This window comes from Amphiprion ocellaris, chromosome 1 (genome assembly GCF_022539595.1).
Source record: "Amphiprion ocellaris isolate individual 3 ecotype Okinawa chromosome 1, ASM2253959v1, whole genome shotgun sequence".
NCBI classification, from domain to species: Eukaryota; Metazoa; Chordata; class Actinopteri; family Pomacentridae; genus Amphiprion; species Amphiprion ocellaris.
In genome coordinates this window covers 21226334-21254108 of record NC_072766.1, presented here as the reverse complement: position 1 = coordinate 21254108, position 27775 = coordinate 21226334, and the positions used below count along the sequence as shown (strand labels likewise).

General features: G+C 38.6%; 1 protein-coding gene and 1 long non-coding RNA gene across 2 annotated transcripts; one reads left to right on the top strand and one right to left on the bottom strand.

Annotated features, from left to right (window-relative positions):
• Positions 1–1027: 1027 nt before the first annotated feature.
• LOC129349382 (uncharacterized) lies at positions 1028–3381 on the bottom strand. Its single transcript, XR_008602365.1, has 2 exons — positions 3242–3381; positions 1028–1479 (listed from the first exon to the last, which is right to left on the bottom strand). It is a non-coding gene; the product is annotated as an uncharacterized LOC129349382 (long non-coding RNA).
• Positions 3374–27775, top strand: slc6a2 (solute carrier family 6 member 2). The gene is made up of 14 exons (XM_023284137.3): positions 3374–3665; positions 5307–5438; positions 7015–7252; positions 14121–14259; positions 14675–14809; positions 15535–15638; positions 18183–18307; positions 18863–18975; positions 20865–20993; positions 21704–21803; positions 22517–22617; positions 24473–24640; positions 25508–25579; positions 25928–27775. The coding sequence occupies exons 1-14, from the start codon at positions 3374–3376 to the stop codon at positions 25949–25951; spliced, it is 1872 nt and encodes a 623-aa protein (XP_023139905.1). The 3' UTR covers positions 25952–27775.

Genomic DNA, 27775 nt, shown 5'->3' with positions numbered 1-27775 from the left:
GATATTTGCATTTTAGTTGTGAGTGAGAGTCACCAAATAACTTGTGGAAGTGTTTATGATTTCCAAACAAACTTAAATTCATCCCTATTGGCCCCACAAGAGGAGGAAAAAGCAGTCAATCACTGTAACTAATGTTTCTCTTTTCATTTCTAGGAAGCCAGTCAAGGAAACTATGATGTAGTACAGTGTTTATGACTGCTCAACACTATGTCTTATGCAACACTTACATAATAGAAAAGTAGAAGTGAGGATATGGAAATTTGTCTCTTAAAGGAGATAAGTTAATTCTGATTCCAATCTTTAATCAGATTTTTTTCCCGTGAGACATGTTGATCAACTACAGCCTTTTTCTCTCTCTCTCTCTCTCTTTTCAGGTGCTTTCACAGTTCAAACAGCAATCCTGTCAATCCTCATGCTGTCAGGCCTCCCTTTTTGTGCCCCCTAATTACTACCCACCATTCAAAGTCAGCTTGTATGTGCCCCCTATTGTGTTCTTCATTCACCAGTTGCTTGGGGGTTGAAAGGATGGGATAAAGCTTTTTGATATATAGATGAAGGAGACAGCTAAAAGACCCTGGTTAATATTTTAAACATTTTCAGGACAGCAGCACCACATTCTCACAGAGTGTAGGTGTTGGCTGAAGTGAAACAACAACAAAAAAAAAACCAACAAAACAACAAAACAAACAAAAAAGAAATATACTTTACTAGCCTGCAACTTCTGGTAACATGAGCCACATATCCCAGATGTGCCATGTGCTGCTACGAGAAGTGGCTCTCCGTCACTGGACATCTGACTCACACTACTTTTTTTCTCACTGAATGTATAACAACATGTAAGGAAAAAGACTTAACATTGCTGAGGTACTTAAATCTTTGCAGATACTAGTAAATCCCAGAGGGAGAAGCTTAATGACACTTAAAGATTTAAACCAGAGAGCTGCAAATGCGTGCTGAACAAAACAAACCCCACTAAGTGCTAATACCATGACCTAACTACCATGTTGTAATGATCTTAAGTCTGAGGAATGACAAATAACTTTTTTTTTTTTCATCTGTCAGTAGAACAGTCTTTAATGTCAGATTGTCATTCTTTTAATGAAGTATCAATGAGCACATTGCAAATGTAAAATCCTGGCTTACACATAGAACAAACTGGAAAAATCTCCTTTAACCTGCGCCATAAATCATTCTTATATGCGCCCTGTGAAGTTAAGGAGCTTTTTATGATGTAGCTATTACTCAGACAGAAACTGCAGGTCATTGTCATGATGGAGCGCATTTACAAAATAGCAGCAGTGCGTGTTTGTGCACCGTTACAGGGATATTCAGAGGGAAAAGGACAGGTAGGAAAAAATCTTTGCTTTGACCCCAACCACATGCTCAGGTTAAATCCAGAGGGTCATATTGTGGCTGCTGAGAGGCTGCGTCTTCTTTTATTAGCTTCTCATTCTAAGGTCCACAGGGGGGAGGCCGAACCTTGAGAGAGAGAGAGAGAGAAGGGAGGTCTCAAGAGTTGTTCACAGCCAGAAAAAGGGATGTGAGATGATCGAGGTGAAAGGTGATATCATTTTGCCTTGAGCAGTCCTGTACTCCTCCGTGGACACGGCTTGCTCAAGGTTATGAGTGCAGTGCCCACTTGTTACTGTCCATTCTCTGCAATAAGCACCTGGATTGTGAGGACAGCTTCCATTAAACTGCATATGCTGCTGTTCCTTACTTATGCCCTAAAATTTGAGGAAACCCACTTGTTGAATGTACAGCATAACAACAGTCATGCTCTCCCCAATGTACACAGTCAAGATGTTAACACAACACAAATCAGTGGTGAGTCTGGGCTAGAAATAGTATATTCAAATGTACCTGACAATGCATAATGAATTGCAAAAATTAAACTCATTCAGGAGAAAACAACAGTAATAACACTGTATCCTCCCTTGTTACCTGGTCCTTTGCTTTACCATCACTGCAGTTATTCAATCCTTACAAACAAAACATCCAAAATCAACCTTATTAGGGTTTTATAAAACAAGCACTGGAGAGCAAAGAGGACATTCATTGACTTTAATGGGATGAACTGATCAACCATATCTAATAGAAATCATTGCCCCCGGCAAAAGCTGCTGTAGAATTGAATTACACATGGAACACAATGCTTTTACGGCTTCTTAGAAAACTGTAATTCAATCTGTTTAGTACAGAGAAGAAACAGATAAAGTTCAAATTAAAACATTAAAAAAAGTTTTGTTGTATGTGAGGTTCAAGTACTGTAGGAACCTGAGCGGAAAGTGATCTTATATCTCTTGTGCAATGCTAAATCTTTTTATCCTCTTCTCGACTCGGAAAACTACTTGGTCAAATAAATAAACACGATTAGGCAAGTTTAGACTGCGTGTTTTGTTATTATTATTGTTATCTCTGAGCAACACATTTGATTTTTAGGAAACATGAGTTGTCATTTTGGATTCCACTCCACGTGGATTCATTTTAACGCCACTGTGCAGTCAGGAGTAGATAAAGTTTATGGGAACTTGGGCTGAGAAAAAAAGCGGACATGCCAAGTCGACATCAAACTGGAGAGAAAGTGTTCAATTATAAAATATCACGTGGAGGAGAGAGAGAACCCCGATTTAAAGCACGCATTTGATATCGTGCCTGCTGGAGAAGGCGAGTCTTAAGTTCCTTCAGAATGGGCAGTCTTCCCTCAGATGCATCTGGACAACAGCAGCATCGGATCATGGAGAGGTGTCCCTAGCTTTACCACGTATGGAGGAAAGCCTTTTCATTTTGCACGGCTTTAAATTGCTTTAGCGTCGGTGACATATTCGAATAACCATTCATCTCTCTCATTATCCTTATGAGTAATGTTTAAGCTAATTGTTTTATGAGCGGTTTGTTCAGCGCACAATGCGCTCAGCTCACTTGGTGACGTAGGGAGGAATTTACTCTGAACTATCTTTCACTTGCCACCTGCTATTGCTGTGCATCAGACTACACTTACGATGTTTTATCTTAATGCTGTACTTGTACTAGTAGCACACAGACTTCAGATGTGTCTCTTATGGGAATAATAAAGTCACATATTCCCCCCTCGCAGTCCTTGCCAGTTTTCTGCTGTGCGTAACTGTACTGAAACTTTACGCACGAACACCAAACCTCTCCAAACTCTCAGTTTCTCTTCCCTCCTCTCCAGCCGATGTACGCGGAGGTGTCACCTGTAGTGCCGGCGGAAAACACTCACTTATCCGGTTTTTGTCAGCGGGATAGCGGTCCTTATCCAAGCGCACCGACTCAGACCACCAGCACCGTCAGAACCCGCAGGGGGCCGTGAGAGCACCGCGCCGGCGTGGGCTTCGTACTAACCGCAGAGAAAATGAATATCCAGGTTCTGCCAGAACACAAGCTCTCGTCGGTGGCCCCGCTGAAACAGTGCAATGTGGAGAAAAAAGAGGTAGAACTGATACTCGTGAAGGACCAGAATGGCGTCCAGTACACCAGTTCCACCATCATTCCCACCCCTGGTCACCGCGCAGGTCCGCCCGGATCCGAGGACGAGCGAGAAACTTGGGGAAAGAAAATAGACTTTCTCCTGTCGGTCATTGGCTTCGCGGTGGACCTGGCCAATGTTTGGAGATTTCCTTACTTGTGCTACAAAAATGGAGGAGGTGAGTAAACTACGTGTTTCTTAATATACTAATGCAGATGCTTAAAAATCTAATAAACGTTGCCAAACTTAGTGATGCGCCACGTTCTGCTATTAAATGCTCACAATAACATAGTAATGGAAACACGAAGAATAAATGAGCTGCACAGACACGCTGCAAATTAATGTAAATGTTTTTATGTTGTAAGTATTTTTCATTTTGTGGTCAATGTTTCATTTTTTCCTTTCAAATGATTCAAGAATCTATGAAACTGTTTAAGAAAGTAAATACTACAGCACTGCTATTGTAGATTCTCTTTAGATTTGATTATATTCACTGCTATTGTTCTACTCCCAGATGCTTTAATATCCTTGATAGTCCCAGGTGCACCAATGGGAAGTGGATTTCATGATGAAGGAAATATCTCATTTTAGCAAAGTATGCACAACTGAGCTGTATAATTGGAGGATGTCAGATAATTCATGAAGAGTGACAAGAACTCATAGAAGACTGATGGGCAGCTTTATTAGAAGCAGTTGAACATAAAGCTCCAATAATCTGTGTTTGAAAATATAAACATGCAAGTGTGCGGGCTTGTTTTTACTCAGGATAAATATTGTTGAAACTATAGGAAACCAATGTTTTACCTTCAGTGTGTGCCAAAATTATGTTAAATACAGTCTAAATGAACAATTTATTTATTTATTGGAAGTGAGTTCCATGCTGTGCCACATAAAGTTGCTGTATTTAATGAGAAAGTGTTTAGTTGACATGATGAAGACAATCCTTACAGTCACACAGTTATATATGAAGTGAGTGTAGCTTTAAATCTTACCCAAAATGTTTCATATTGGCTCATGAAAAGTTTGGCATCTACTTGGAAATTACCATAAATTGTTATGTTAAAAGCTGTTTCTAATATGTGCTTTAAAAATATGCTTTAAGGATAATTGAAAACAAGTGTCTGAGCTCAGAATTACTTGTTTTGTTTTTTTTTTTAAAACTGTTGAACGCTAAAGCTGCACTGTGACAATAATATATATATATATATATATATATATATATATATATATATATATATATATATATATATATATATATATATATATATATATAGTGTGTGTGGCTGAACCAACAAAGGACTGTTTTAAACACTGTGTTGTGTTACCTTCGACCCTCATGACAACAGAGTGCTCACTAGAAGGTGTGCCCTGTCCTCTGTTTGTCTGCGAATCCATTCACATTGCCAAAATCAACATGTTTTGCTCAGTGTTCTCGGTGGTCACCTCCAACACTGGCCTGTCAATCATACTGGCCTTCAGCAAAATGTATTCATTACTGTGGATAATGCGTCATTTGTGATGGACAATGTCAAGAACAATTATGAGAGGTCATTTCCTTGTTGGTGAATGTGTTATTGAGGCAAAGTGTGAAAATAGCTGTGAGCCTTCACACTTGTATGTTATGGTGTGTTGTCAATCCAAGAATATCAAACCCCTCTACCGCTCCTTATATGTCTTTTCTTTCTTTGGTATTTTGTTTTGTCAGGCACTTATTTCAATATCAACCACCCACCTAACATTTACACATGAAAGGCAAAAAGCTAAACTAGAATGAAATTAGCGGAAAGACAAATAAGTGTGAATATTTCTCTTTTTCTAGGTGCCTTTTTGATCCCCTATATTCTTTTCTTGGTCATTGCGGGGATGCCATTGTTCTACATGGAACTTGCCTTGGGCCAGTACAACAGGGAAGGGGCAGCTACAGTTTGGAAAATCTGCCCTGTCTTTAAAGGTGAACTGTAACACACCCAAACACACACACACACACACACACACACACACACACACACACACACACACACACACACACACACACACACACACACACACACACACACACACACACACACACACTCACACACACACACACACACACACACACTACATTTAAATACACAACTGCACGCACAAGACCGTGCATGTCCATTTACTTCAGCCTTTCTCTAACCTCTTAAACTGTGCTGCTTACAGCTCAGACCTGGACTTTTGGGTTCTCTCCAGTGTTTTGCCCTTTAATTTCACCCCCTTGGTCTTGTCCTTTCCCCCTCAGAGGTTCATAAGTGTATCTTGTAACTAACATCTGTCACAGTGGCTCTTTCATCTCTCAGTGTTTTCTTTTTAATCTCCCTCTCCGATTGTACTCACAACCTTCTGGCCCTCACTGTGTTTGTGCAAAGGTCAATTTCATGTTTGCTGTAATTCCAAGTCAAACAATGAAATCAGTCACAAACACTCTGCAAAATCTCATATCAAACACAATTAATTATAGACTAAACTACAGAGAAACATCATGAGCCCATTCAAAAACAAACTAATCATCACATAATTACATTGAGTAAATCCTAAACTAACATTTTTATTGAGTTAACTCAAGCAACTGAGCATTCACAGTAATTTTCTGGTGTAATATCACATTAACTCCAAACCTAAACAAGCAAAATGCCGTTTAACTCCTCTCACTTGGCTAACAAGAAAAGGAGCTCTAACAGCACACACTTTCAAACACCAATAAGTACCTCTGCCTGCACTACTGAAACAACAGCAGCCACTGCTTTTGTTGGCTTCAGTGTTAAGGTGGGTCTGTTTTTTTTTCCTGCACAGAATGAGTGGGTGATGAGTTTTAGGGATTCACTGTTTCATGTGAGGACATCACATTCCAGTAAAGACAAAAGAACACATGCCAGAATTTACCAAAAAAAAGGTGATGATGAATGATGGAATGATGGAAAGTAGCCATTAATGCCATGTGGGTGTTTGCGTAGGAACACTATTTCAACTTTTGAAAAGTTGGTTAGATGGCAGTTTTACACATGTCCCCTTCACGGCAACGCTGATGGAAAAATAAGTGTATGTCATGGTTATGATAAGATAATGAAGGGAATAAGAAACATGTCACAAGGTACACATGGCCTCAGATAGGAAGGGACAATAGGAACAAATATACTACTGCTTGTGATATTTGTTGATCCTATACATGCTGTCAATGATTTATTGATTGTGCTGCGGTTTCTTGAAAAATGGTTGAAATACACCTGCTTTCTTATTGTTGAGGAAATCTGCACATATTACTCAGAAAAAAATCACAGTATGGTACAGAAATGTACTGAGAGTAACAAATGTGCGTCACTAAAGAGAGTGTATATTAAATAAACTTGCGCTGTGTTGTTCTACCACATGAAAAAATAGCATTGTACTAGTTTGAATGATTTACCATACCCATATGAAATGCAAAAACCTGAATATAATAGCACAGTTTGAGTGTAAACTATGTATTTCTGCTTTCTCACTAATAACCTTGTGTCCCTCAGGTGTGGGCTACACTGTGATTATCATAGCCCTGTATGTTGGCTTCTACTACAATGTCATCATCGCCTGGTCCCTCTACTACCTGTTCTCCTCCATGACCAGTGAGCTGCCGTGGCTCAGATGTGGCAACAGCTGGAACAGTCCGAACTGCACTGACCCCAAAACCATCAATGGATCCGTCCTCGGCAATGGCACGTCTTATGCCAAGTACAAGATCACCCCGGCAGCAGAGTACTACGAGTAAGTAATTTTTGAAATTCTGAGAAGTTCATTTCTGGGACAATTAAACCCAGTCAAATCTGGTAAAAACTGCTCAAATGTTTGGTGACTTCACACCAAAACAAGGCCTTTCCTAGTGCAGGTTATATTCACCACACATGCACACAGTTTCAAAGCACTTTGCTTGCGTTAGTAAAACGTGACTGACTCAATCTTTTCCATTTAGGCTGTTATAAAGCAGATGATTGACTTTTTAGGGGAGCGGCAGGAAATGTGTGATATCACCATCTGTGGCACAATGAAATTTGGACCAATTGATTGAGATTGTAACTTTGATGAAAACTTTTAGAAGATGTAATTTTTTTCAGGTTTTAAGAAGATGAATTTGTCCTAATATTCAACTTAACCAACAAGTAATCCAATTGTCAGACTCAGAATCAACCAACTAAAACACAAGAAGTAATGGGCCTGTTACTTCTATGCTGAAATCACAGTATTAAAAAAAAAAAAAAAACTCACTGTGTCATGGATAGATGATACTGTTTCAATATTTTGATCACAGTATGATCATGAATGCAAAACTTTGGCCTGCTTACAAGTGAAGCTACTGTGTATATCAGACAGTGTTTGTATGCTTTGTTCATTGACAGTTTGGCTGAGTCAGTGTCTGAACCACCCATTAACAGTGTCACATGGAGGTGATGCTTTTTTTTTTGCATGAATGATATACCTCCAATAAACAAGGGAACCATTGTCCATGTGAGGAAGGTGAACAGTCACTGAAATATGAGTAGACGACTCTAAAATTGTCCGGCCACAAATGTTTGCACTATAAAAGGTGTATACATAAAAAGTTCAAATGCTCTCTTTGAAGTGCATGAAAACGCTCCATCTGTTTATTCTTCAAAGACAGCCAGTTCTTCCCCAGCTTCTGTCAATACTGGCTGTGCAGCCCAGAGGAAGTCTGTGAAATGACTTGGACAATACATGGGACACATGCTAAGCGTGACGCACAGAATATATTAAGCGTGTGTCATGGCTAGTAACTGATCTTGCTAAAGTTGCATTTTGATGAGCAGAACTGTCTTCAACACTGTCCCCCGCTATCTTCAAACGTCTAGGAACTCTCAGACTTGGTATATTATAAGTAAACACTTTTATTTAACATTCAGAGATCAGTATTCACATGAAAGCTATAGCCTTCAAAATACATGATGCAACATCATTCAAAAAGGAGACATGGCCCATTAAACCAAAACTTCAAATATATATTCCAGGTGGATTATCATTCTTGATTCACAAGGGGAAAAACACAGTAGATGAGCAGAGACAGACTGACAACAATAGGATACTTGAAGACAGATCTTACATGGAGGTTAGACACGGTAGGAGACAATAAATCCTCCTGCTTACAGCTAGCTTTGAGCACACGAGCAATGCCAAGGCCCAGCATGAGGGAGGCCAAATGAGTCAACAGTTCTCTTACTTCACCTCTTATGGCCTTCTTCATCCAGAAACCCTTTAGGACTTAGCTTATAACATGAGCGCAGTGTGTAGCGGATTCAGAAGTAAAATGGTACATTTCTTCATATTTGTGCTGGTGTGCTTTACTACTTGGCGGAGGTTAGGATGACCAACCGAGGTATTTAATGCAGTATACATCATTGCAGTGTATTACAGTACAGTTAGTTGGTGCAGAAAGATCAACTTAACTTAAAGTATCTAGTACATTATCAAGATCACGAAAGTGTTTTTGCATGTTCTATTCTCATGCTTTATATATATATATATATATATATATATATATATATATATATATATATATATATATATATAGATATATATAGATATAGATATATATATATATAGATATATATAGATATATACATATATATAAATAATTGTTTTGAGAATATAGTGCCTGAGGATACTATAAAACAAGACAATGCAAAGTCTCTAAGTCTTAGAAAAAGTCTAGTAAAAGCATTGTTGTTGTTCTTTCGTAAACCCTAGATACCTAAACTTATGTCATTATATTTCATCATAGGCAGTATTTGGTAATTAATCACCTAGAACATGAGTAATTAGCTAAACAGTAATGTAAGACTGTACAAACATTAAATTTATCACCACCATATCACCAAGCATGGTGGGGGTATTCACTATGTTCATCATCTTGATGACCAGCAAACAGAGTACAACAATTTACCATAATTAATATGGATTTTAATGGACTATCAACCCAGCTGATGAAAAATGTTGCCTCATATAAGTTCAAGTTTACATCATGCTGCTCTATCTACAACTGAAAAATGAATACAGTTATAATCACTGTGGCTGAAAGGAACAAGCTAGAATTGAACTATAAATCATGTGACAAGGCTTCGTTGGAATACGTCAACTGGAAGGGGCCATGTGAGAACAGCTAAAAACACGATCTTTGTAAAACACATTTGACTTGGAAACAAGGGGTCTGCTGGGCATCTCTCTGTGATTCATTTGATGGTGAAGAGATCAGCAAAACTTCCCCAGCGTTCAAGTCCCAAATCACTCAATCGTGTCTATTAACCTTGCAGAAAAAACTGTATTTTTACTGCTCAAAAGCCTACAAATCATCAAGTTATGGGCTTTCACAGAAGTGCCTCTCAACCTGCTTCTGACCGTCTTTGAGAGAGGAAATTTGCAAGAATTACACCAACTTATTATATTACTTTATTGTAAGATTAGATTATAAACACGTCATGGAACGTGATCTGATAAAATACTGTACAGTTGTCTGATCCTTAATCTTGCAATAACATAGTAATTTGATCTTGTTTGACCTCTTGGCTGTGATGAAATGCAAGGTTGACTGATTCTCTTTTATCCTGTTCTGGTCTCCACCAATGCTGAGGTACATATTTGGCACTTTTGTTACAAAATCTTTGATGATATTCCTCAGCTATATGCTAACTGTGGAAAGTGGACGAAACCTTAAATCTGTAGGTCCAACAGCTTAAAATTATGTTCAAACTTGCTTCAGAGTACTGCAAAATCAAGGCAAAGCTGCAAAGAATAATGGTCTGCAGGTTGATTATTATTATTGAGTCCTCTGGTGTTACATATTGTCAATTTGTGGCCACATATGCAATCAATAAAACGGATCAACAATCCAAACTTAATGTGTTTATATTGTAACTGGTCTAGCTTTGAAAGCATATTGAAACAAAATTTGTCCTTCTTTTTCCTCGTCCTTGTGCTTGTTACCATCTCCCTACAATAGCCCAGTCTTCTACTGTGTATCAGCCTAGAAATGAAACTGTAAATGCTTACTTCAGTGGTCTCCATGTTCATTCACTAAGAACAATGTTTCGCAATGCCTTTAGTTCACACTGGATTGTAAAATTTGGCCATGTTTGAAAAAAATAATGCATGCCAATCGAAAAGAGAAAATCCTAATTTAATACCAAGTCTTTTCCAGTGAATGTAACAGTGATGACGTGATTTTTGCCAATGTAAAAGTGCTTTATTTGTGTAGTGGATGAGTTTGTTAACTTATCACATCCATTCTCTTTGGATTCGGCCTAAAGCAACCACATCTGATTTCATGTCAAGGATAACTAGACTTGATAAATAGGCCTCATTTAAACAAAACAATCTAATGACATAGACATGGGAAGATTGCACTCACTTTAATCACACACACATTTGAGTATTTTTAAGATTTAAAAAAAAGTACAAAATCATGGAATTAACTAAATAAATCAGGCTGAAATTAGATAGAACCCCCCAGCTGTGTCACTTCAGTCTGCTTTATTTATTTATTTTTCCATGCCCTGTTTCTCATTTCGTAACCAACATTGCGACTAGGTTGAATGCAATTGTGTACCAACCTCAGATATACAGAGACCAGCTAATAGCAGTGGGTGTTAGGACATCAGTACAACCAGCTTGCTGAGTGATAAGACTAAATGTGTTTTGAGTAACTGTGCCAAAGGGACCTGGATAGATGTTATACTGAGCATTTACTGGAATTGCATTATCAATGCCATCAGAAGAGCAAGGAGGCCTTAGGGCATTCAACATAGCACAACACTAACAGCGGGCCTACAGGTCGGAGCCCAGACTCAAATTTTTCTCCCCAAATAAACTGACGTCACAACACTATCTGCCTCCCTAAAGACCATATAGCTTTGAATTTATTATCAGCCAAAGATAAGTAAATGCAGAAGAGGAGCTTCACAGATCCTTCGGTCCCTTCAGAGTGAACATACTTCAGTTTGCTTGTTCCTGTTGTGTAACCAACTTTAGTATCAGATCCAAATTTAGCTGCACTGTTTTTCAGCCCATAAAATCACATGCCAACCAAATTGAATCTTTCTTGAGGAAAGTCTTTGGATGAATGCGAAGTAAACAAAAAGTGCTATTAAATGATCTACTGCAAGGTTATGGATATCCAAATAAAATCCTAAAAGCTCCCAGTATTTCTCAGCTCTTCATGAACATCTTACAGTTTCAAAGGCCAGCTAGTTTGTCTTTGTTGTTTTTTTTTTTTTCAAGTTTGTCCATCACTGCGGTTTAATGAATATAGAGTTTTACAATGCAGCTTCACAAAGAATTTTTTATTCTTTGGAACAGTCGTACACATTATCTGCAATTTTACCCCATTCTTTTTTTGTAAGCTGCTCCATCTTTGTCAGGATACACAGGGATCGTGAATAAACATCCCTTTTTAAGTCCAGCCACAAATTCTCAATTGGGTTGAGGTCTGGGCCTTGACAAAGCTGCTCCAGAACATTCCCCCTGTTATCTTTAAACCATTTCTGTCTATCTTTGGCCGTATGCTTCAGGCCATTGTCTTGCTGGATAACAAATCTTCTCCCAAGTCACAGTTCTCTGCAGGCTACATCAAGTTATCCTACAGGATTTCCCTATACTTTGCTGTATTTATTTTACACTCTGCCTTGACAAGACTTCCAGGGCCTGCTGGTAAGAAGCAGCTCCACATTGTCATGATGCCACCACTGTGCTTCATGGTGGAGATGGTGTGTTTGTGATGAGAGTGTTTACTGTTTGCCAAACATAGCGTCTTGTCTGATGGCCAATACGCTCAGCTTTGATCTAATCAGGCTTAAAAACCTTCTTCCAGTTCACTTCAGAGTGTCTCTTTGTCACTTTTCCATAAAGGTTTGTCTGCTGAAGTACCAGGCAACAGTTGTTGTATGCACATTCTTTAGCTCTTAAGTCCTTCATAGGACTCATACGTGTCTGGATGGCCTCTCTCACTACTCTCTTTCTTGCATGGTCATTCAGTTTTTTAGAAACAGCCTTCTTGTATCCATTCCCTGATTTATGCTTTTCAATAATCAATTCACAGAGTTGCTTGGAGTGTTCTTTTGTCTTCAGTGGGTAGTTCTACAGTTTCTTGTAAATCCTTGTTCAAAAAGCAAAGTTAATGTGACCATGATTAAATGTTAATAAGCAATTAAAGGGGAAAACTTATGAGGGGAATGAATACTTTTTATAGGCATTGTATGAGTTTAACAACTATACGAAAACACTTGTGAATGAAGAAGCATCATGTGACACTTTAACCACAGAGAGTTTTCTGGGAACAAACTTTTGTGGGAATTTTTTTTCATCACACTGCAGGAGTGCTGCTTCAGCTTTTGTTCCTGGGATGTCCTACTCTAAAGATTACCTCTCAAACAAAGCTTTTGACTTTTATTGCTGTGATATGCCTAATTTTAATGGTTCTTTACGTGAAGTGGAAACATGAATGTCCAAAAAGTTACCTGTATGAATGCACTTTTAACTTCGACCCATTGATGGTGCTGTTTAGTTCTTCAGTTCCATTCATAGTGAATGGATCTGTTTGATCAAGACAGAAAGAGGCTCAATCTCACACCTCTATATTGTGTATGAAGATGGAATCAAGACCTGCTTGAACGAAGTTAACATAAAGACACTAACCAACCAGCAGGTTTAATCCCAGAGCTTTCCTGCTGTGAAACAAGAATGCTGAGTGCTGCAATATCACGGATTCCCATTCTCTGTCATGGTCTTCTTTACATAACATGGACACATTATTTTCAAAGTAAGATGGAGCCTGTCAGTTTAAAGGCTGATAAAGCTCTCATTTGGCCTTCTGCTGTCTCAGATGACAGGACAAAATATTTACAGAATTTTCTGACCAAAGTGACCACATTAGGTTTATTCAATATATCTCATGAACTTTGTTCCTATCCACAATTGTAAACTGAAGTTATGCACTTTATTACCACTACTGTTGGGCAGACAGTCAAAGAATGAGTTTTCTGAGCTGGAAACAATATTTAGATGGGCAAGGGAGAGACACCATTTGTATTCCCTTCTTTCAGTATGTCATAATAAAACACTTTAACAATTCTTTGAACCTTCATCTAAGTGTTTGGCTTGGGCTTGAAGAGATTTGCAGGTAATAGTGAAAAGACACCAGAGGTGATTACTGTCAGTTTCAAAGCATTTCTATGAAGTTGGGTGGAAACAAAAGCAGGTAATTCATAGATGGCTGTTCCATCCAAATTCACACAGCTTTTACCCAGTCTCATACCGTTACTTTAGATTGTGGTGAATAGTCTTCAACTGTTTGTGCTGCACGCTGTTTACCTGAATATATGTTTCAGTGAAAAACTGATATGACATGACAGTAACAATGTGGAAGTTGGTTTTGGGTTCAGTGCTATCAGTCCAGTTGTCAGAGAGCCTCTTTTCTGCATTTCTTCTCTTATTATCATCTCAGACATGCATATGTGTGCAGTTCTAGAACCTGAGTGGGCCTGACTGTTGTATGTCTAACTGTTTAGATGTAACAAAAAATGACATGCCCTTAAGTCACTTTATGTGTGCTGACCTGTCTGTCCTGATGTAGACGAGGAGTGCTGCATCTCCATCAAAGTAAAGGTATCCAGGACCTGGGCTTGCCTCGCTGGGAGTTGACCCTGTGCCTGGTTGTGGTGGTCTTCATCCTCTACTTCAGCCTGTGGAAAGGTGTCAAGTCTTCGGGAAAGGTACAGTCTTGGACCACTCAGCAACAGCTTTCCTCAAACCTGAATCGTTTTATGCCAACTGTCATATCTGTGAAAGAATTTGTAGCTGATGATTCTGCCACAGAGATGCTTCATAGACATCTTGTACAGTAGCTCTGTGTAACCTGTTGGTCAAAAAAGTCTAGTTAAGATGGAGAGGGAGGTTTGCCCCTATAGCCCAACTGGTTGAGTGGGCTACCCTTAAACGGGGCTATGTTCCCCAACGCAGTGGTTATGGGTTTGAGTCTGACCCATGGCCATTTGCTGTCACAAATGCTATCATTTCAAGGTTGTTGTCTCAGTGTTTAAGTTATCACTCTGATTGCTGTTACATATTGCGCTGCATATGTATATTACATGGCATATTGATGTTGCACTGTTCTGTGTGTGTATTCAGGTGGTGTACATTACAGCTACTATGCCCTATGTGGTCCTTTTTGTGCTGCTGATCCGAGGCATAACTCTACCAGGGTCTATGGAAGGAATTAAAGCCTACCTCCACATTGACTTCAAGCGACTCAACAATCTAGAGGTTAGAGACAGTGCTTGTGAGCCACAATCCATCCATCAGTACTGGAGATTTAATTTATGTTTTTTTTATGTTATTTTGAGTAGGAAATTTCAAGTTTCGTTACTGAACACACCTTCAGTTTCATGGTATTTGCTGACCTATGGGACTCCCGGAGGCATTAATGTATCTTACATGCTACAAATAACATCTATGACAGGTTCTAAGTAGTTTATACAGCCCCTTTCTGTGTGACTTTAATTCCCTGGGTGGGTTATCTCTGAAGGTTAAAGGCTAGATTCCAATGGTGCCTCCCACACTGAATATATGTACAGTATATATATATATATATATATGTCAATGTACTCCATACAGACATACTTTAGATACAATCTTTCATTAGCTGAGCTCATGTATATGTGCAAGAGTTGAGAAAAGTTCATGTTTTGCAAAACATTTTAGGGATTTTTTCCTGTATGAATCTAACTGACATGTTTTGTAAACCAGAGCCGGGCGTTCCAAGCTCATAAAACATGTACACGAAAAAAAATAAAGAAGAAGGAGGTTATGTTTTCCTAGAAAGTCGCGCAGCGTCTGTGAAATAACGGAGTTATTTAAAAAAAAAATGAATTAGATGAAGTAAATTCTTATTTGCATTCAAGTCAGCCTCTTCCTGTGTGATATTTTAACCTGAAATCTCTGTACAGGAGCTCAAAAGTTTTCTCGTTTCTCTGTTATTTTTGCCATAGGTGTGGATTGATGCTGCCACCCAGATATTCTACTCACTGGGTGCAGGATTTGGTGTGCTCATTGCATTTGCCAGTTATAACAAATTTGACAACAACTGCTACAGGTAAGGTTTTTTAACACTGTATTTTAGATAGTCTGGAACAAGCCCACAGCAACATGTCATCCTGCTGTTTTTAAGCCGTCTGCCTTTCCCATCCTGTAACTGGATCACACAGAGGAGGCGATACTAATCTGTCCAGCTTACTCCATTGGCCAGGTGTTAGCAGGATAGATAAAGTACAGGCTAGGGAGGCTTGCCAGATAATAGCCAAAGGCTGAATGTTGACCGGTTTGTAATAGTGCTGCTCTCCGTCAGAAAAGAAGCAGACATGAGGTTGTGAGTTTGGCTAATCTTTGCGCACGTTAATATCTTGCAGTGGTGCTGTTGGAGGTAGATGCTGTTGGCAAAGCAGCAGTTTGCCTTATCATAATTGTAAACATGTTCCACCCAAAACAGATCTTCCTGGAGCTACACAAAATCACAGTTATTCAACAGTTATTCCAAGTGAAAGATACAAGGGTTTCTATTCCCTAAATGATCAACCAATAGGTATCACAAAATGAAAAGTGTTATCACATAGGTGTTATACTATGTGCTGTAAACATTATGAACTCCAGCACTTCTGTTGGATTCCCTCCACCTTTTTTAACCCCAAACTGGACCTCTTGTGCCATCCGCTTTTCTAATGTCCCGTTTAGAAAAAGTGTGTGGACTGGTGGCAGGTGACATTTGCATTATGCCCTGTTTAGCAAATGAGTAAACTTGAACAGGGGGAAAGGCAGCAGCCTGGAAGAGTCGGTGAAATTGGAAAGACAAGTACTAAAACCAGACTTTTGAATACCGACCCAGATGGAGGAAATCTGCACAATATGTAGAGCAATGAATCAACGTGTCAACTCACACAACTAAGAAAAACGTAAAACCCACCAACTAAGTGCCAGACAAATCAAAAGGTTAACAAAAATGTAAGATAAAATAACAAAAAAAAGGTTAACTTTTTTTTTTTGTTATGCTGACATTAAAATATATTAATGCCAAACTGAAATAATCATAAATTTACAGTGGAAAAAAGCAATCATCATTTTTTTTGTTTCCATCTCATTCTTATATTTCTCCAAAATGAGATAAAATCTTAGAAACGGCAAATAAATCAAAACTACAAGCTAAAATAATTGGGAAACACTATCTAAAATAGAATGAAGCATTGTCTGTAGTAAATGTGCTAGTTTGTCATAAATGATGAGGCACAGGCTCTTTTGATGAGTAGCAGCAAATGTGTGAGTATATGAAAAACCAGGCAGAGAAGCACGACTGAATAAAAACAACAACAAAAAATGTTCCCCGCCTACACACAGTACAAAAGGAATAGTAAGAGGGATAGTCAGACAGAGGAAAGTTCTTATTTGACAGATTTTCAAAACCCAGAAGGTGGCCAGCGGCAAGTTGAACTTGTTTGTTTTATCAGACAGAAGCAGGTTATTGACAACAGAACAGTGCACAAATGATCAATCATCAAGCTGGAGCAGAGAACAAAAGACTCTCAATCTGAATTTCAACTTCTAAATTGTAATGTTTGCCTTAAGATTTACCCATAAAACACCTGAAAGATGTCAAGTAACACATGGGTTCTTTTTAATTTCACTTACCTGATGGAAAATCAGCTTCAACTATCAGACAGATGAGGATAAAAGCACTAATTTTAGCAGTGATTCAACAATACTGGGTACACACATGGTGTTAAAAGATGACATCTTTGTCATTGTCACTGAAAACAAGTGTTCCTTTAGGCCTATTAAATGAAATCTAAGCCATACTACAGCCTGTTGGTTGGACAGTTGTGATCTTTGGAAAGCCATCCATTTTCTTCTGCTTATCTGGGGTTGGGTTGTGGAGGCAGCGGACAAAGCAAGTCATTCCAGACATCCCTCCCCCCGGCAACGCTTTCCAGCTCTTCCTGGGGGATCCCAAGGCGTTCCCAGGCCAGACGAGATACATAGTCAGTCCAGAAGGTTCTGGGTCTACCCCGGGGTCTCCTTCCAGGCGGACACGCTTGGAAAACCTCCAAAGGAAGTCTCTCCATAGGCATCTGAACTTAGATGTCCAAACCACCTCAACTGACTCCTTTCGACGCAAAGGAGCAGCGGGTCTACTTCGAGCTCCCTCCAGCTTCTCAGCCTATCTCTAAGGCTGAGCCCAGCCAGGCTGCGGAGGAAGCTCATTTTGGCCACTTGTACCCACGATCTCATTCGTTCGGTCACCACCCAGAGCTCATGACCGTGGTGAGGGCTGGAATGTAGATTGACTGGTAAATTGAGAGCTTCACCTTGCAGCTCAGCTCCCTCTTTACCACGACGGTTCGGTACAATGTCTGCATTACTGCTGATTCCGCACCAAGCCACCTGTCCATCTCTCACTCCATTTTCCTATCACTCGTGAACAAGATCTCGAGATACTTGAACTCCTTCTCTTGGGGAAGCAACTCCCCCCCAACCCGGAGGGAGCAGTCCACTGACAATCCATCTTTGGAAATGTAAAACATAAGTATGTTTAACATTCGGCCTTCTTTTTCACCTCTAATTTCTGTTGTTGTGTGTTTTCTTAATGTAGGGATGCTCTCTTGACCAGCACTGTGAACTGCGTTACCAGTTTCTTCTCAGGGTTTGCCATCTTCTCTGTACTTGGATACATGGCTTACAAACATGGGGTGAGAATCGAGGATGTGGCAACAGAGGGTAAGTCCTGGTATTCCACATACAAACACTAATACACTAGTAACACTGTTACACAACACCATCACCGACTTGCTTAAAACTGTACACCAATCAGCCACAATATCAAAACAATATGCCTAATTTACCTCATGCTGCAAAAACAGCACTGATTCATTGAAGCATTGACACGGATCATTTGGTGATGTCTGGTGGTGTCTGACACTGGGACATTAACAGGGGATCCTTTGGATCCTGTGGATTGCAGGTTGGGGCCTCCATGCATTGGGCTTGTTCTAGCACCCTGTCAATCTGGAAAGCCAAGTCAACACCTTGGGCTCTCAGTCGTGTTCTTCAAGGTGTTCCTGAGCTGTTTTTTGTGGTGTGACAGGGTACACTGTCACCTGTCAGCGGTTTTAAGGTTGTGATTGATTGGTGTATGCTGCTGTAATTCATTCAGTATCTTGTTTCCACTTTCTATGATTGTATGTCGTGATATGATATCTATTCATACACACAAATGTGCACTTTGTAAACATACATTGTTTATGAAAGACAAGATGCTTGTTGTATGTACAGGGGCAGGTTTGGTGTTTATCATCTACCCAGAGGCAATTTCCACCCTGCCTGGCTCAACGTTTTGGGCAATTGTGTTCTTCATTATGTTGCTGACTCTGGGCATTGACAGCTCGGTGAGTACCAACAATCACTTCAACCACCCTCAAGAATACAATAGTATCCTTGTGACTAAAAGTAGAAATCTTTTGGTGGTGCAATGGACATCTCTGTTTCATCTGGGGCTCCTTACCCATTTGATATATCCATTGATATGTGTATACAAAAACTAAATCAACAAAATAAAGCCCTACATCTATGGCTAACATGAGAATCAATAGTAAAGTATGATTTATGCTATATGCATTCAAGAAAGTCAGAGCTGAAATCTCAGCATATTTTAAGCATACGTAAGCTCTTGGTAGTTAGCAATTTCTTTCAATATGCCGTGATTTCGGTGAGGTTTTATGGCATTGTTTTCATAATTTTCCAAGGCCTGGTGGTTGAACAGGAGTAACTGTATTTTGAAGGTTATTATTTCATAACAATTGTCTCTGACAAGTACATTAAAACTGTGTTATATTGCCCAATACAAAAAAATAATGTGGCTGTTTCTCAGTGAAGTATGCTGCTAGCCATGTTAGATAAAATATTAAATCAGTCTGAAACACTGCATGCTGCATTCACAAGAACCTTTGTCTTGTTTTGTGCCTTTATATGTAGCCTAAGTTAAGTGTATTATATTTTGAGCTACATGATTGCTTAAAAGTTTGTTCATAGTATAATCATCAGTGCAACTGCCACATTTGCAGATTTTGTTTATCCTATTGCAGGAGTAGACCAAACCAAAGGCCTCTTAGAAGCGCAGAATTTATGTATATTATTTGGATGCAAGAAATAGTCTGCCAAACTGTTTATTCACCCTATCCTAACAGCTTAGATGCTAATAATGATAATACAAAAATAATAGAAACTTCCATAATTACAGATAAAAGCAATTATGTATTTTGAGGAGGAGACATTGGTAAAATGTCTGTGGAAAAAAGTTAACCTTACATGAGGCGTGGTTTTCCATACATGGGTTACCTCATTTCGACCTAAAGCTTAGAAAAGTAGTACCACCTTTACATACAGGTGCAAGCATGGGCAGCATATCATGAGACCACTTGGAGATAGAGATGAGTCATCCATGAGTGACATCAGAATACTTTGTTGGCTGGGTTCTCTGTCAAACTTGACTTTTTTTTTTTAAAAAGAACCCTCATTGCATGTCCAACTTTGCCAGTTCATCTCTGTGATGATGCATAGTTCCACTCAAAGTAACAATTTGATGTATGATATTCCCACAATTTATGAGACTATGTGAAATAATTCTAGTATAAACATCCCCTACATATCAGAAAATGTTCCTGGGTAATTAGCATATTCTTCCGGTCATGTATTGGGTTGTTTAGATTATGATGTATTGTACAAGTATTACTGTATAGACTGGAACCAAATTGGTAAACATAATATTTTATTTCATTGTGTCCTTGTTTATGTCTTTGCTTTACTGCTAAACTAAGGTAAGGCCAAATTGGGTTTTCAGTTCTTCAGTGTTCGGTTCATCAAATTGGCAACAATACCCAGTAACCCATATTAACAGACATATATGATTTTCATTGCAAAAAAATCTAAAAGAATTCAAATTTGGTTGGATATTGCTACAAATACAATGTTAAAAAAGCTACATTTACCACTGCCAATCTGAGGTAAAGACACAATAGTATTCTTCACCCTATATGTCTTGGTGTATACACAATGTTTTATGATATGAGGTTTTAAATTTGTCTTTCAAAGATACATTTGAACTTATAACTGTTACCAACAGCATATTGTCTAATATTCCTCTGAAGCTCCGAAGGAATCTGAAGGGATCTCTTTTACAGATAAACCACTGTACTTATTGAAATCTTCAAACTGACAAAAATAGCCTGATGAGACAATTTCTGAATTTCACCTCTCTCTCTCTGTTTGTGCCCTTTAGATGGGTGGCATGGAGGCAGTGATCACAGGCTTGACGGATGACTTTAAGATTCTCAAGAGAAACAGAAAGCTCTTCACCTTTGCCACGGCTTTTGGAACTTTCCTGGTTGCCCTGCTCTGCATCACCAATGTCAGTATCAAGTTTCACAATTTGTGCATGTTTATTTCATTTCCTTTGTCATTTACTTTATTATATTTATTTGTTGGAGGAAACATCATTTTAATATGTCACTTTAGTGATAAACTTCAAGTTCTGCAATGGCAAAGAAAACTGCACGTGACTCTTCGTCTCATGATGTTATGGCATCTCAGAAAAAAAGGGCTATTGTATCACATTCTGATAACAAATTAAGATTTAACTAAAGCTGTAACAAGGCAGCTAATGATTAAATGCTTCAGGAGGCCCTATTCATTCACATGGTATCGCTTACTGATTATAGATATATACTGATTATAGACGTCAGAGACAGAAAGTCATTATGTTCATGATTCACATGTTTCATCATTTAATCAAATCAGTAATAAAATTACTGTGAAAGTGAATGATACCTTTCGCATGCTAGCTCCCTGGCACAAAATCTACCACTCAGGGTGCAAATCAAATATTTACTGTAGAAAATCTCAAATGCACCCAGACTGTCCTCTTTGTCTGCACACAGATTGTTTGTGTTGAGACTCACACTGGACTTTAGATCACCTCAAAGTGCAAAATGAGCACACACAGTGTATCATGTTAGGTTTGACAGACCCTTGCTGAGTGACTGTACACAGGAGTCTACTTACAGTTGATATTACATGCTGCACACACACTAAATTTTCTGTTTCTTTCCCCCTCTGCAGGGTGGAATCTATGTGCTGACACTGTTAGATAAGTATGCAGCAGGGACTTCTATATTATTTGGTGTGTTGATCGAGGCCATTGGAGTGTCATGGTTTTATGGTAAGTAATTCTGTATTGCTTATTTTATATTTACATTATAGACATTATATCTCACTAGATATTGTCAGCACTGGTCATTTTGCAAGAAAAAGCCTCTTAACTACACATCTATTCTCAATCCGTTTTGATGTGATTTCGCAGAACGGGGGAAAAAAAGGAGACAGTGGGTAATAATAATAGAAGACTGTTTTTTAGCATGGAAAGGCAGAATATTAGGTTTAGTGACTGGAGTCACTTGGCAAACAAACAACAAATGTGGTCAGCATTATAGCCAGATGATTTTATCTCTGTAATTCCACATTAGCAGGGCTGAGGAAGATTAACTACATAAACTGATGCAGAAAGAAAGAGCGAAAGAGAGGGAACTGAAACAAGTCACGAGTCACAAGGTTGCATACTGAATGACATCAGGGTTGGCTAACATATCAGACCATCTGTAGACCCTCAGAAAGGTGAAATCACAGGATTAAAAGTAAGAAAAAGAAGTGAAGAAACCTATAGGGGTTTGTAGGGAGACGGCTTTCATGCCAGGCAGATTGTGCAACCAGAGGTCAGCTCAAGTCAAACCATGTGTTGCATCCCCTCCCGCTGCCCAGTGACACTGCATACTTGGCACACAGAATTTGTTGTAGCTACTCTGACCGGACATCGAATGCATGCAACTTTACTCTCCAAGGTAACCTTTGCTGTTTAACTTTTCATGCTCCCTGCAGGTGTGGATCGTTTCAGTGAAGATATTGAGCGAATGATGGGCTTTAAGCCAGGACTCTACTGGAGGCTGTGCTGGAAATTTGTCAGCCCAGCGTTTCTGCTGGTGAGAAAAATAAATAAAATCAAGCTGTTACATTTAGGGCCTGCATTCCTGGACAGAGATAATATCTCACCCAGGACCAAAACACAAACTATGCAGATAAGACCACAAATATTTTGAGAACTGACATCTGACCTGCTTTAATGGTTGACGTATTCCAGTAACTGATATCCTAAATGTTTGCAAGCTGTATAGAGGTATTGCTCATTCCAGCATGCGGCACATGTTAATTTCTACAGTTGTAGAAATTAACACAGAATCAGACTTTAAGTTGCAGTGCTATCGGCATGCATGGCATAAGTAAATTAAATAAGTTGACTGGTACACAGAGTAAAGCACTCACCCACCACCACCACCACCGCAACATCCAATCATCAGCAGTCATGCTACTGGCTTGTACCCAGAGGCCCGATGGGATAAGGGACAAGTTCCTCTCTGGCAGGTGAACTTAGTAGTGTGCAACTCCACATGTATCAGAGGAAGCACATGGTTGTCTACACCCTCCCCTGGATAACAGTAGACGCAGCCAATGTGCTTCCTTTAATACAAACGGCTGTCTACACCCTCCCATGGACAACCGTGTAAGTTTGCGGTAATAATGAGAATTTGCACATTGTAAGAAAAATGGAACAAATGCAAAAATAAATGGCCATTGTTTACCTGTATATGTTGGTATTTTAGGTATTGAAAGGAAAAGCTTTTGTATTCCAAAAAAATACATATCCTTGTCAAAAATTGAAAACTTAATGGGGAGCATGTGTCCTTTCTGTTGCGTGAGTATTTTTTTTTCTCAGGCGCCATTATGCAAGTAACACACAGGAGATGAGTAATGTGACTGAGAGCATAACAGGCAACACCACACCCTTCCAATTATTTTTCAGCTCATCCAATATTTTCACATAGCATCACATTGATGAAACACCTAGTGTGCGTATGCCCTAAGTGTCTATGTGCACATGAAGTGGTGCTAGATCTTGGAGGTTGCAATCAACTGCAGGTAAAAATAAGACATTATGACTGTTCAGTGATGTGGCCCCAACAAGACCTGCTGCTTATTATAGCCATCTAAATCAAACTCCATCACAGAGGTCATCAGGACATCTGAGCTCCAGACCTTCCTCCCTTATGTTAATGCATAACAGAATTTAAGCATGGTAGTCTTCTTAAAGCATTGTAAACTTTTGCACAGCACAGCCTGTACCAACAGCCGATATAGCACCATCTAAAGAGCTATAAAAACTCAAGATGGTAGTAAGACAAAAAAGAAAGCTATAGTGGTCTGTGCGTGAAATGTAAGTGTAAATGAAAGACGAGTTTATTGATTATTTATTGCTTTATTGATTATCCTGCTATGCCCTTAACCCCACTGTCACCCAACCAGTTGAGGCAGCTGGCTGCCTTGCCTGAGCTTGGTTCTATCAGATTTTTTTTTGTTTCTGCCCACCATAGCTCATAGGGAATCCAAAGGCATCTTTGGATTGTTAGGTTTTCCCTTCTAATCCGTAAGGTCTGTACCTTACTATGCTAAGCGCTTTGAGATGACATATGTTATGAATCTGTGCTATATAAAAAATGTTGAATTGAATTGCAGTGTAAACAGACTAAAGTCTGTTTCATGACACTAATAGAGGGACTTTATCATATGCCACATGTTGTTATGAACATGTTTTGTTGATTGAGCTCTGTTGCTTTGTTTCACTCTTTTCTTTATAATCCCTCTTTTGCTGTCTGTCTTTCACATACTCTGTCAGCCCCTTTCATTTGAAAGTCTGTAAATATTGCAAGCTTTAACACTACAAATAGACCTAACCTCTCTGACGTTTCTCTTTTTACCCTCTTTTTCTTCTCTCTTTCACAGTTTGTGGTAATAGCCAGTACTCTGACATCATCAGGCCTGAAGTACGATGAGTATGTCTTCCCCAACTGGTCCAACCTAGTCGGCTGGGGTGTGGCCATGTCCTCCATGCTGTTTGTTCCCTTTTATGCCATGTATAAATTCTTCAGTCTACCAGGAACATTCAAAGAGGTTTGTATCAAAACATGTTTGTCACACAGGGTGGAAACGGGATTTGAAGCTGTTTTGTAAATCTTTTTTTAACCATAAATCTTTCAAAAGAAAAAAAAAACATCTATTTGATCAAAATCTGAATTGTGAATTTATTTTTGGCAGGATGATCAGTGAAGACGAGGGGATAGATGTATAAAAAATAAAAAAAAGTATTGTACTCAAGAAAAAAAATCTAGAATGAAACAAGATAGACATCTCAGGGTGCAAATTGAAGTTAAATATGCAAAGTCATTGGTAAATATGGCATATATTAAATGATACGAATTATACAAATACATAAATTATATAAAATATATCTGTATTAAATATGAAACATGGTGAAAAACAGTATTTGATATAAGTAAAATTGCATGTCACACAAAGTGCAAATGCATGCTGCATAACAGTAGCGTAATTGCAGTTGCAATCATAGTGAATTGTGAATAATGGGTATCAAAGAAAACTTAAAAACAATCATCTGATGCAGAAGGAGTTTATGATCATAGTCATCAAAACACGGGATTGTATTTTTCATCCCTCAGTTGACTGCTGAGGGATGAAGCTGATACTGGTTGACTACCAGCTTCAGCTTCACTCTACTGTAACAAATCTCACATTCCATTGGCATTACCTCCTGATGCTCAGGGTCTCTTTCAGGTTCTTTCTTCAACTTCAGTAAGGATACGCAGATGTGAAAGTCACGATAGAAGGCAGGCATTTATAAGGAAATCGTTCAATAAGGGAATATGAAATTACACATTTTAAGGTGTACAGAAATGCAGTGTGTGCTTTTCTGCTTGTGTGAGAAGTTATGCAAATGATGTGTTGGAATGACTTGTTTTGCAGAGGATAGCCTACTGCATCACTCCAGAACATGAACATCATTTGGTGGCTCAAGGAAATGTACGGCAGTTCACAGTAAGAGCAACATTTTGTTCTTTTCTGACAGTGATAAAGTAAACTGTGATGACTATGAATTGACTTGTACAATGACTACTGATTTTATTTTTATATATATATATATATATATATATATATATATATATATATATATATATATATATATATATATAAAAATAAATAAATAATATGTGTGACATTTTTAAAGATCGGCTTATACAAGGAACAGATGAATATATAACCAATTAAAATAAATGACATTTTCAGCGTAAGTAAGCAGGAAAAAATACAACCGAGGCGGTTCAAATGGAAATATATATATGACCTTAGGTCACAAAACCAATACAACTGTCTTTTGTCCTCCAGCTCAAGCACTGGTTGGCCATCTAGTCCCAGATGCACAGAATTTCATCATCCATCCTCGCATCCGGTGTTTGGAGTTCCTGTGTGCTATCAGTGGTCGGACTGACAACAAGAGCAACAGGCTCCGACCTCTTTCAGCAGCCTCCCTCTTCTCCCTGTGCATTTACCACTCAAGGCCTTTGTTGTCAACAGTGGCTTCAACTATCTTGAGTTATGCCTGCTACCATTCACAAATCATTCTACAGCTTCAGCTCATAAGGGAGGGACACCCCATGGGAAGAATTTACAGGTCTTTCCCCATGGACATCAGTATGGTTCTTACATAATATTTGAATTGTTCATAACTTCTGTTGTGATTTTTTATAGATTGTGATGTAACTATTACCTCTTCTAAGTGATAGAAACTGAAATTAAAACCCAAACAATCCCATTTCCCTGTGTGTACTATACAGGAGACTAAAATATTTACAGTTTTAAACTTTTTTTAAGGTTTGCGATTATTTATTATCGAGTTATCGTTTGAAGAAAGTCTCTGTTTTTGCCATTTTGTTGGCACAGTGGCTTATCTGTGTCAGTGCCTTATCAAGCTAGACACTTCATGTTTCTTACAGTCCGCACACAAAGAACTAAAATAAATTGTGTTGACTCAGGAACCCACTAAAATCAAACCAGTTTGACGATGGTTTTGACCCAGTTCCTTTGACATCAAAGTCAAAGAGCTGGAGTTCCACTGCGCATCCAGGTCAAGCTCCTTAGCAAAGAAAAAACAGGCCAGATATAATGTTAATTTTATGTCTCACTGCACTACATAAAAAGGGAATAATGTACGCATCTCTCCAGAGCTTTAAAGAACTGTGGCAGGCTTCATTGAACTATGATTTGAAAAGTGGGACTCACAAACAAGCCTCAATCTCAAAGGAAGATAAATGTAGAACCTGGCTAGTGCCTGGCTGCTCACTTAAGGTGCAGGTGGGGGGGAAGAATCACCAAAACAAATGGCGTAACTGTTACAGATAGTTTTGTATTACTGTTGTGTGACTTTTTTTTCAAAATGTTTGTCTGTTCAGTGCTTTTGAGGAATATCTGTGGCTTTTCCTCCAAAAGAAACAATGAGAGAAAGGAGAGTGTGTCTGTGTGAATGTTTATATTGAGATTGTGTTGCCAATCATACAATATGCTGTTAGTGTACAGTACATGGAAAACTGACAACTGCCAAATGCCTCTTTCACTGTACTGTATATTAACTATTACATAAACTGCATGACAACAACTCTTATATTTTCCTTTGAAATATAACTTATGGTGTACCTCTTTTTCATCACCATAGAAGTGCCAATAAGTTCCTTTAGAAGTGATATGATTATCTTTTTCTGTTTCTCTTTTTTTATTTATTGGAATGAAGTTGAAGTTGACTTTTAACCTTGAATCATAACAGAACACCCTTACTGAAAGGAATAAAGCCACAAAGAAAAAAACAAATATATGTGGAATATATAAGAAGATATAAAAAATATATAAATATATTCTTTTGTTATATCTAATCTTGTATTTATCAAATTGTTTATAGCAAAACGTGAATGTAAAGTATTTTAAACGTAACTGTCCATAGTCATAACATAGTGTTTGATGTATAGCTAAGATGAACTATTTAGGAAAAAAAAAAGTTCTTCAGTGTAACCCTGGGCTACTTTGTCACATATGAATGTGAACAAATGCACCCTGGCTTTCCTGGACTATGTTTACAGAAATACTGTGTACAATACCGATGTCCTGTTGAACGTGAGTGACAACTATCTATGAAGAAGTCTGAAGTATTCACACTATGATAATAAAGAATTTGTTCTACACACA